At 42.9% G+C, this 11,727-nt stretch overlaps 1 protein-coding gene across 1 annotated transcript; it reads right to left on the minus strand.

Moving 5' to 3' along the window:
* Positions 1-842: 842 nt before the first annotated feature.
* Positions 843-3,222, minus strand: LOC308326249 (uncharacterized protein; the record flags this gene model as incomplete). Its single annotated transcript, XM_080779056.1, has 3 exons — positions 843-1,067; positions 2,385-2,738; positions 3,217-3,222. 3 exons carry the CDS (start codon positions 3,220-3,222, stop codon positions 843-845), a joined length of 585 nt encoding a protein of 194 aa, XP_080635182.1.
* Positions 3,223-11,727: the final 8,505 nt, after the last annotated feature.

Below are 11,727 nucleotides of genomic sequence, written 5' to 3' on the forward strand. Positions count from 1 at the left end.
CACAGCCCAGGCCAGCCACTGCATATTTTGAGTCAAGGGAGCCATATGACTGCCGATGCCATGCCTTTGCCATCATGGGGTCTAGTATTGTGACTGATCTGCTCAACCTTTTTGAAATATTATATTCAAGACAAAAAAAACCTTTTTATTAAGCAAAGTGTATTTATTGTTAGAGCAGCACACACATGTACATCATGTCATTCCTATCCTAATACTTGTGAAAACTAATGGGGTATTTAATACTATTAGAAATCCTTGAAGAGCTGAGTTGGGTAGAACTGAATTGCAGAGCATCCTGAACAGTGGGGGATAGCTTATACATACATGAGACTTTAAACATTCATTACCATAGTACTTAAATAAAAGTATCAATACCGCAATGTAGAAATACTAAAGTAGATTTACTTGAGTAAAAGTACAAAAGTATTGGCATCAAAATGCATCTAAAGTACCAAAAGTAGAAAGTATACTAAAAGTATGCGGTCTTCGGTGTATAATAATATTTTAGCAGATCTACAAACTCACAATGCGTCACATCGCGACACATTGTGAGCTTGCAGATCGGCTAGTGGTTAATGTATGTTTTGTAATAATAATAATAATCAAAATCTACAAAGTCACTAGTAACTAAAGTTTTCAAATGATTGCAGTGGAGCAAAAAGTAACAAAATGTTTGCCTCGGAGATGTAGTGGAATAGAAGTAAAAGTAGCCTATATTGGAAAAACTCCAGTAAAGTAAAAAGTGTACTGTATACAGTACAGTATACTTTATAGTACAATGCACTTAGTTTACTTGACACCACAGAGACACAACAAGAGGCCTGGCAGTTCAAGGAGAGCGTTTAGCAGGCCGTGAAGGATTTCCAGAAGAACACTTTGCAGCCTTGCTTGCGAACGCGGGACGCGGCGAGCGTCTGCTGGTTGAGGTTCTCCGCCTCGCGGCGCCTCTTGGCCAGCTCCTCGTCGCCCACGGGGGGTATTTCCTGCTGCTGGTTGATGATGTTGTTGTTGAGTTGTTGTTGAGTCTTGGAGAGCTTGTAGAGAAACAGCGCCAGGTCTAGTCGGGTCTGGTGGAAGATCAATGGGGAAAAGTGAGTTAATGTAATACTATGACCTTCTGAAGGACAGGCTCACATCATAGATGGAGATCACACACACACACACACACACACACACACACACACACACACACACACACACACACACACACACACACACTTATTTAGGCACCTGGAATGTTGAACAATATTGACAATTAAGGACATCCTTTAATGTATATTGGACTGTTTCATATGCCTCAGGCGATTGTCCCCCAATTGATATTATTATCACTTGGGGAGATGGAAGCCACCTGGAACCTCCTCAAGACCCTATGTGTCCAGAACCAGATGTTCTGTATTCCTTTTTAACCCATTTAGGCCGAAACTTAAAAAAAAAAATTCTAAATCATGACAGTCTTCTGAAAAACCTTTTTGTTTCTATGTCAGTGCATGGTGCTCAATATTTCATGTCAAGGAGGACCCCCAAAATTACATGTAATTGGCCGCGGACCCCCCGGATCTGAATATAATGTTGTTCCAGGGACTCCTCAGAAGCAACGGTTTGAGTTAAAAATATTCACTCTGTAACAAATTTATATTCAAAGATTTGAGGCACATTTTCACGATTCTTTTCAAAAATAGCTAAAGTATAACATAAAGGGGTTCCCGTCCTGAATGGGACGGATACTGTGAGTCATCATCTGACACAAATGGAAAGAACTGCAGCCAAAACATTAGATTGTACTTTCAGCAGATTTAGATAAAGATTATTCGGGAGTAAAAAAAACAGAACAGTATTAGTAAGGGGCCAGCTCTATATGCACAAAGTAAACACACATACAGCTTGGATTCGAGCTCCAGGGTGAGGGAATTGAAAGAAGTTATATGAACTCTTCATTCAGGACGGGAACCCCTTTTGGTGTTTTAAGGATTACAGTATTATGTTATACTTTAGCTATTGAAAAATTGCAGAGCTACAAGCTCTGCAGATCTGTAGCGCGGCACCGAGTGCCGCCCTACGAGCTTGTAGATCTGCTTTTTAATTTTTTTATTGTGAAAATGTGGCACAAATCTTTGAATATATTTCGTTTTTATCTTTGCTTCTGGGGGCTCCCTGGAACAACATATTTTAAAATGGGGGTCGGCGACCAAATACAGATAATTCTGCGTGCGGTCCTTGACGTGAAAAAGGTTGAGCACCACAGACACAGAAACACAGGGTTTTTCAGAAAACCGTAAGGATTTAGAAGTCACTTTTTGTTGTTACATAGAATCGGCCTCATCATGGGGTCTAAATGGGTTAAGCGTTATATTTGAATGAACGACAAAAGAAAATAATCTCACCGTCTTGTTGAGCTGTGCCGAGGAATTGTTACGGTGAGGCTGGAGGCCTATGAGTTCACCCAAGGTCTTCGTGTTGTCCGCCATGCAAGATGTAGAACACGAGAGTATGAATAAGATGCACAGGAACGGGACGGGGTGCATTTTCTTCTCTGGAGCTCTGGGTTTCCGGGCTGTGGTGCAGGGTCTCTTCTTGGTGCAGGAGGTGCAGGTCCGGGCTGGGCTGTGCCTGTGGGTCGGTGCAGGGTCTCTTCTTGGTGCAGGTCCGAGCTGGGCTGTGCCTGTGGGTCGGTGCAGGGTCTCTTCTTGGTGCAGAAAGGAGGCAGGAGGAGGTGAAGCAAGAGGCTCCAATATCCTCTGCAGACCAGACCAGACCGGACCAGACTCTGTAAGGCAGCTGAAGTGACTGTTTGCACTACCATGGGCCGAGTCTCAATTTAAAGTCTTTCAAGGGGAGGAGGGGTGTCTACAGGTCATCTCCATATTGACCATCATGCACTTCCTTGCATGCGTTTTGTCTCCCCCCCCCCCCCCCCAAGCGACGCACTGAAGGTCTGATAAGCATGCAAACGCGTCATTATGGATGGGGGGGACAGAAGGCCCATAAAAAAAAAGGTCATTTCTATCCCTCTTCACTCATTACTCACTGTGTGGATGTCGTCATATAAGTGGTCATCAGCGTGTTGCAAAAATGAAGGTCATCCGGAGCGCTTAGTTCTTACTCCATCAATCTGACCCTTATCTCCTCCCCGCTTGATTCAAGTCACTTATGAGTGCTGTGCTCACTGGGGTGGAGACATTAATGACACAGGGGGGCACCGGGGACAACGGTTACCTCCATAACTCATTAACACGCTTCCTCTGTATACCATAAAGTTCAGTCAATGGGCAGTCAAGAGTCAACACCAGGGAACCCAAAGGGTCACAAAAGTCAACTCGGCATGACAGCCAGACCCTTCTTTTCGAGACGTGCAGAGACACAAGGGAAGTAGTGGAAGAGTAATGTGTTGCTAACCTTGTTAGGCAAATGAAGCAGGAGAAAAGCATGCTGTGGAGGTTTGTTTTGTCATGTCGACAACCTTGAAGAGAGGTAGGCATTGTAACGGTCCCCCCCCCCCCCCCCCCCCCATCTCAGCCTGATTATAAAGCCTGAGGCGGAACTGAGTAAACAATTAGCCGAATGTCCCTTTCAGAGCCGAATAATCCAGTTAGCAGCACATCTTAAAGGAGAGCAACCCCTAGCAACATGATCCGTTTGCAACAACGAGCAGTGTAGGACTATCTACTGCAGTGCTTCTCCAAAGTGGGGGTCCGGGCCGGGGACCCTCAGGAGTCCTTGAGGGAGCTCCAGGGGGGGCCCCAGATAGATGATAGATTGGAACCGAATGGACCCTTATGGGTCTGTAACTCTGAGTGTACAAATGGACCCGTTAGTCTCAGAGTTAAACTAACATTGATTTTACAATATAAATTGGGGTCTCAGAGATATAAATGCCATTAAATGGGGATCCCTAGCCGCCCTAATTCATGTCAAACTGTGGGGGGTCCTTGAAATTAAGCGGGCTGAGAATCACTGCTAGAGCTGTTAAAATCTCCTCTTTATGGGGGGTCCCTGGCATATCTCTCCAAATGAGGGACTGAGATGTCGTGGAGCCCAAAGAGTATTCTAAAACGGAAAATAAATTAATGGAATTATAAATATTGTAATTACAGATTACCATTTTAGATGTTATAGTTTGTACATTGGCGAGCATTCTCACATGTATTGTGATGCTCTTTGCTGTCGCTATTTCAGATGCGAAACCATCTATGCCTCGATAATTGTGAGACCTCTTAATACAACAAAAGAACCACACAGTGGGAATTAAGTCAAGTAGGTGCCTCTCTATGAACTCCACAGCATGTGTGCAGAGTAGACCAGTGTGTTTAAATCAGTTGCTAATTAGCTGCAGGTGTTTGTGCCTCACAGACAGACAAACAAAGCTACTAAGCTAGGCATAGAAAGTTAGAAACCGCCGGGCACTGTGGCACAGCTTAATACTGTTCCCAACCATGGGTTTATCTAGAGTGAAGCATTGTCTTGAGGTAGCCTAAAGTGCCTTTGGGAGGCACCATTTTTATGGGTCGCTGGTTGACCACAATAGGGAATTTGAAGCTATTGATCATCACAATGAGAGCAATGGGTGAGTGATCTTGAATAATTGTTCCATAGGGTGATATTATATTGTTGTGGTGATGGTTGCATGAATGAAAGGTAAGGAGAAACCACCACAAGTGTTAACAATTACCGTAGTATATGGCGATGTCGTGGACCACTGGTCTAGAGATAGCCTGTGGAACGAATGGACTGATGGAAATGGCCCCTTGGTTCACTTAATGAGCTGAACATGCCACTGAACACTCATTATTTCACAGTTCACACTTATTTTCCATCTCTCTCTCTCTCCTTTAAATGCCCCCTTCTTTCTCTTTACTTCATCATTGCATTGTTAGCCTTGTTGTTTCCCCTCAGAGACACACACAGACACACACACACACACACACACACACACACACACACACACGCACGCATGTGCACACGCAGGCAGGCAGAGACTAGAGAATGAAGTGAATGGATTAAGAACAACACATTCTGCAACAATGTGTATTTTAAGCATTCCCGGCATCTCTTGTGTATTTTAAGCTCCCGTGGTGATAAGCCGCACCACATGCACTGCAGTTGTCCTCCCAATATACTGTTTTAGGCAAATGATGATGCTGCAGGATAGAAGCTTGCATGCAGTGAAATAAGAAAGAAAAAATATACAGACTTTAGAAGAGCTAAATGATCTATTGGCCCAGTCACACAAAAGTGTACTGAAGTATATGCTTTTATATAGAAATATGGAACATAATGATTAATAGGCAGTAGGCACACCCTAAAATCAGACTTATCAGGAGAGGAGAATGTGGGACCCCAACGTCCTATAGTTTAGTCTTTGTATATTGTGGTGAGTTTTCGTGGTGCAACTTGTGTTCAATGACAGCACAAACAATCCCTCCAGATACCCAGAAATGTATTATTCCAGTATTCAAATAGGCGAACATGGAAAAAGCTGTGGCATTCATGTCAAATGAATCAAGGAAACGCACGTCAATCCTTGTGACCACATAGCGCAGAGTGAGGTCACCTTACATACAGACTGGATTGGACCGGTTTCCCCCAGGTCACCCAGAACAAACTGAGGGCCACAAAGCACTGACAATGATGTCACCATGGTAATGGTCAATCTGTCACTGGGATGTTTGAGTCATCAGTCAATGGTGCTAGCACACGTGGACATACATGTTATGTTTCTCGTTATAACAAAATGATTATTCCACACTATTTTTCATAACCAAATCTCATTCGACACAACATGGAAGCAACTTAATGACAGGATTTACAATTTTACATGATAGTAACAAGTGTATTTCAACTCGCATAATGTACCAACGCAAACAAAGGTAAAGTAATACTATGTCCTCTTACAAACAAATTAATGAAATTAGTCTCCTGCCACCTTGTTCAATCCTCATATAATGTTCATACTACACAAATATGCATACAAAGGCGGCCCAGTGAAGTTTTGTTCTTCGATATGTAATGTTAAGCCCAAACCACACTAAAGGGTCACCCCATGCAACTCCTTGGGTCCAAACGGTTGCAAGGCGTTCCATGGTGACCCTTTGGTGTGGTTTGGGACATCAATCAATTCCATTGATTGATTGAAGTATTTTTTAACAGTTCATCAAAACATTTAGAGACGTACAAATATACACTTCTATATAGCCAAAAACAGGAAATCATAGATGCTGTACTCTGTCGTCAACCCTAAGCCATTCCAGCCTGTCAAAGTGGGCAGGGGTGAGGTGTGTTCGGGGAGAGAGGCCAAGTAGAAGCCTGACCATTATTTGGGACAATGTGGGACGACATAGTACGTGCGTTAACGTGCAACAGGACATTATCACACCGCTGGGACAACGCTAAAACCGTCTCGACCCTTTGCTGTGGTTAGGGCTTTATTAGATCAAACATCAACATGTGAGGTGAAACTGCAACAACAAGGCACATGTCGAGGGAAAATGTTCCAAAGTGGTGTCAGCGTGCTTTGTCCATGCTCGCACGTCTTAGGAGGCACACCTGTCACGAGGAACACAATGACGAGGTGCTGTTACTAGGGTTGCCAGCTACCTGAAATTCAAATGAGGGACACCACCCGGGCCTGACATAATTATCTTCTTTCCAAGAAAGCCCAGAAAAAAGATATATTCTACTGTAGTTTCCAAAATAAAGAGATGGTTCCTAAAACCCATTTTGGGGCGGGAACCCCTTTTGGTGTTTTAAGCATTAGGTTATGCTTTATCTAAAATAGCAGACCTACAAGCTCGTAGCTTGTAGGTCGAGCTTGTAGGTCTGCTATTTTTGAAAAATTGTGAAAATGTAGTGCAAATCTTTGACTATGTATTCTTTCAGAGCGAACGTTTTTAACTCAAATCTTTGCTTCTGGAAGGTCCCTGGAACAACATATCTTCAGATGGGGGGGGGGTCGGCGGCCAATGACATATAAATCTTGTGGGTCCTTGACATGAAAATGTTTGAGAACGACCGACATAGAAACATGGGATTTTTTCCAGAAAACTGTCAGGATTTAGAAGACCTTTTGTAGAATGGTCCTCAGGTCTAAATGTGGCATTATGACGGGACGGTTGGTCAGCCCCTATAGCTGTTCCAGAGGCCCCTGCGGTGGCCATGTTTCTTGTTGTTGCTATGGCTTCCTGCAGACACGGCAGCGACTGATGACACTCTGTAGAGACGGTCCCTTCACTGTCCGAGACACTGGTTTACTGTGGAGGAACACACACACACACACACACACACACACACACACACACACACACACACACACACACACACACACACATACACATCTGTGTTGTTTTTGGCAGCAGATTTCCATTTTAGTTTTAGTCATATAGTCTTCGGACTGAAACCTCATGTAGTTTTTAGTCACATTTTGGTCACCTGGAATGTTTTAGTGTTAGTCTAGTTTTAGTCGACTAAATCTACAGTTGGTTTAGTCGACTAAAATGTATTTTGGCGGGCCTTGATGGCGTCGCAATGACCCCCGCAAGTCTGTGTGGTGTTTCTTATGTCAAGATCCAGTCACAAAACGTTGCAGTGGTTCAGATCATGGTAAAGGCTGAGTTCAAAGATACGGAAGTAACGGATGTAGGAGGTAAACTGATGGCTAATACCATTAATTAAATTGGCATTGCTATAATAACATGCTAATGAGCTTCCATTGTATGTCATTGTTTGAACAGGCCTGCCCCCCTTGATAATGTCCCAAGAGTTGGAAAGAAAAGCAGAGACCATCTTGCATTTTTCAATGGTCTCTTCCTCTCTTTCTTTGCACTTTGTTGACTTGAGCCTGTTGTTTTGTTGAATCCGGCCCGCGATGCCACTTTACTCCAATCTCACAAGTTGCTCTGTCTGGATATAAATGCTTACAATTTTAATTGTAATTTGTGAGAGGGAGAGAGACAAAACTAAACTAAACTAAACTGAACTCTGTCGAGTGCATACTTGCTTGTTGCACACTAGAAGGCCATAAATGGTCAACTAGTGCACAAGCAGAGCGCGCAAGTACTTTCGACCGCTGTAAACTGTCAAATCTCAGTATCTCTGTGAAGGAACGTTTGAAATGTATAATTATTAAGTGTAACTATTTGCTACCTACTTTATGCATATAAACACCTAGTATTAATAAGTATGGTTCAAGTTTCTATCTATATAAGAAATACAGTTTTATCGATATATTCTGGATCCCTTTTTAGTTTTTTAAAGAAAAATAAATCATTGATATGTGATGAAAAAAAAGGTATATAAACTGAATTAAAATATGTTATACAGTATAATACTGTATACATAATTACATATACATATACTATATAGAGTATGTAGTTGTAAGTTGATTAGCAGTATACTGTGGTTACTTTGCGCCAAAAACCGTGACAGCCAACCCGCCATTTGATGCGTATGCAAATAAAACAGCAGATTTGTGCCTGGTTTGCTGGGACCAGATTACATAAATGACCATATTTCTTACGTCATCATTGAGAGCACTAGAAACTTACTTTTTTTAATATGCTCATATCGCATTCTCGCCGAGATATATTTTCAAGTTAATAAAAAAGGAAAAAAATCATATTTATTAATACAAATAATATATTTATTAATAAAAATAATGGTAAGAATGGTTCAAGCCCATTAATTAAGATTCGAGTGCCAACCCTAACGAGCGAACATTCGAACCTTGAATGTTTGGGGACAGCCTTAGTGTGTGTGTGTGTGTGTGTCACACAGGTGAATGGTTGTATAGTACCTGAACATGTTGCTGGGGTCGAGTGAGGCCAGCCAGTAGCTGTAGGAATCGGGGTAGTAGTTACAGGTTCCTCGGCCGTGGCATTCTATGAAGGGCACCTTGCGGAAGCTCTCCAGACAGGAGCCGGGGGAGGCCAGGGGCTGAGAGGAACCCTCTGCACCCGCACCCGTTTGCTGCGAGGACGGGAGAAAAGGACCCGGGTGGGAGAGAAAGGAAGAGTAGAACATTTAGTTAACCCATTCTGACCCGAGATCAGATTCTAAAAATGTCTTCTGCATCCTGACAGTTTTCTGAAAAAGCTATGTTTCTGTGTCAGTCGTTCTTCGATTTGGGACTGGGAAAGGAGTTGTGGGAGAAAATGTAAAAAAAAAACAAAGAGTCGTATTCTCTGTCTGTGGAAATTGCATAATGTTATACTCTTTGAATAAAATGTACTTAAAAGAACAACATTAAACAATATTAAACCTAAAAAACTAAAAAATTAAATAAATAAATAAATAAAAAACACCCAAATTATGATATGAAAGCCTGATTGTTGGGATAGAAAACACATATGGGAGCCCCAAACACAGAAAATAAATTGGAAAAAGTTTAATTTGATGCTATAGGTCCTTTAAGAGAATTGTGTGTGAAAGTAAGACTAATGTCAGAAATGCCATTTTTTCCGCATTGTGGCTCCTTGCAGATGCAGCGGGGAGAGCATTACCATGACATAGGAGTATCCAGTCCAGAGGGAATCCCAACCCTGTGGACAGTTTGGAATCTGGACGGTTTGACTGTGGATGGCTACGGCATTGGAGGTGAGCTCACACACCGAACACCTAGATGACATGATGGAGAACGCACACACAAACACACACAGTATAAGCATTACAATTTAGGCATTTAGCAGACCCATTGTTCACCCCTGTGTCAATTATCTAATGTGATCCTGGGCTCTACACACCCTCCGCCAACCTGGGGAGAGCAACGGACTTGAACTCATGCTTCCTTCATGCATGAGTGTCCAAGTTGCTCCTTTTACACCTGACAGGGGTGGAGTTTCCCCGGTTGGACGTAGCGCGTGGAAGGAGCACGTTATTCCAACCAGTTCCTTTCCCCTTCCATCAGGCGCCCCGGCTGGCCAGGGGGAGGCAGTTTAGTGCATGTTTTTTGTGAGGGTACCTATACCCTAGCAGACGCTCTTAATCCGACTTGCAGTAAGCAAGTACAACCCCTGGAAATACATCAAATACAGTACATAGAAATAGTCATCAAGGATAAGCTACGAACCTAACATCTGACTAAGAATGTCTGTACAGTGAAACTATGAGTATACACTGACTATAGAGTGCTATGTCTACATAATTATGATATAAGTTTAGCCTTTGCATACGCCTGTAAGGTCACCGAGGCTAGTGCGAGTGCTATGGCAAGCATTAATGGCATAGATTGTAAGAAAACAGGTGTGTGTGTGTGTGTGTGTGTGTGTGTGTGTGTGTGTGTGTGTGTGTGTGTGTGTGTGTGTGTGTGTGTGTGTGTGTGTGTGTGTGTGTGTGTGTGCGTGTGTGCGTGCGTGCGCATCGTGACATGTGTTTGGGGCAGTGTTGATCTTGACAGCAAATTAAGATTTTAGTTTTAGTCATAGTCTCTTGAATAGTTTTAGTCACATATTAGTCGCCTGGAATGTTTTAGTGTTAGTCTAGTTTTAGTCCACTAAAAGTCAGTAAGCTTGCTGAAAATAGCCGATCTACAAGCTTGACCTGCTGATGTAGGCAGCCAGCTCGGCTCCACTGATGGACACCATGGTGGCAGGCATCTGCTTGTCCGTGGACAGCCAATAGGAGTAGTCGTTGCGCGAGGCGTAGCGACAGTTGCTCTCCGTGTCACAGAAGAGGTAGGGCATGGTGGAGAAGCGAGGGAGACAGCTCCCCATTGTACCTGACAGACAGACAGACAGACAGACAGACAGACAGCAGGTGTTTGTTCAAAGGAGGCAAACCATATTAGTACACTTGTCAGAATGTGAAGTGAACCGAGGCATGTTGAGTACACGCCAAGGTTTTATGTTAGAAATGTTGACTATGGGTCCCCAGCATGTAGGAAACAACTGCCGGATGCTAACTCGGATATGTTGAGCAATTTTCATAATTGGCATAATATGTGATCATACCATTAACAAAATAATCTAAATTTCATCATGGTTTTAAGTAGCATGATCGAGACATGTCAAACTAGGGGGTTTTCATGATGCTGGATCCACTCCAAGCATTAGTTTTGCAGGAGAAAACACTCCTTGGTGTGTGGCTATGGCCTTTTTTAGCCCAATGAGTGTGTTTTTTAATGGAGTTTTCAGCACTATGTCTGTCTCTTTTGTGGTCCAAAAATAAACAAGCTGTCACTGCGTTATTGTCAGGGAGGTGCCTCTGTATCGTTTGCGACAGTCAGTCACTCATGTATGATACAGTCGGTTTCTAGGGAAAATGTAACTAATTCAGCAGCAGTAGGCCTAACAATAGCGTTTTCTCTCAGTCAGTTGATTCTTCATATCCATATGAGTGAAGCGGCCTGGGTGACATGTTTATTCTTCACACACAGTACTTACAGTATATGAGGCGATCTAAAATCCCCCTATGGGGATTACAATGCAAATAAAAAGTACATGAACCTGTGGATTTGCGCCCTCTACCGATATTGACGTCAGACTTCGGAAGCTCTATTTCCGCAATTTCTTTTGAAAATATAGGAACTTTTTTCAACATGCCAACGATCATGACGACTATAAAAAAAATGCGATTATCTCAAATAATTGGCGATTAGGCGATGATGATATAATAAGCCTGTGACAGACCTATAATAATATAGTTCTGATCAACAGAGGATATAGATGTACTATACGGTACTAACCGAGGTCTTGCCCGTGGGCCCTCTCGTTCCCGTTGATGAAGGCCAGGGAGTAC

The sequence above is a fragment of the Protomyctophum bolini genome (assembly GCF_963924005.1).
Source record: "Protomyctophum bolini genome assembly, chromosome: 12".
Taxonomy (NCBI): Eukaryota; Metazoa; Chordata; class Actinopteri; order Myctophiformes; family Myctophidae; genus Protomyctophum; species Protomyctophum bolini.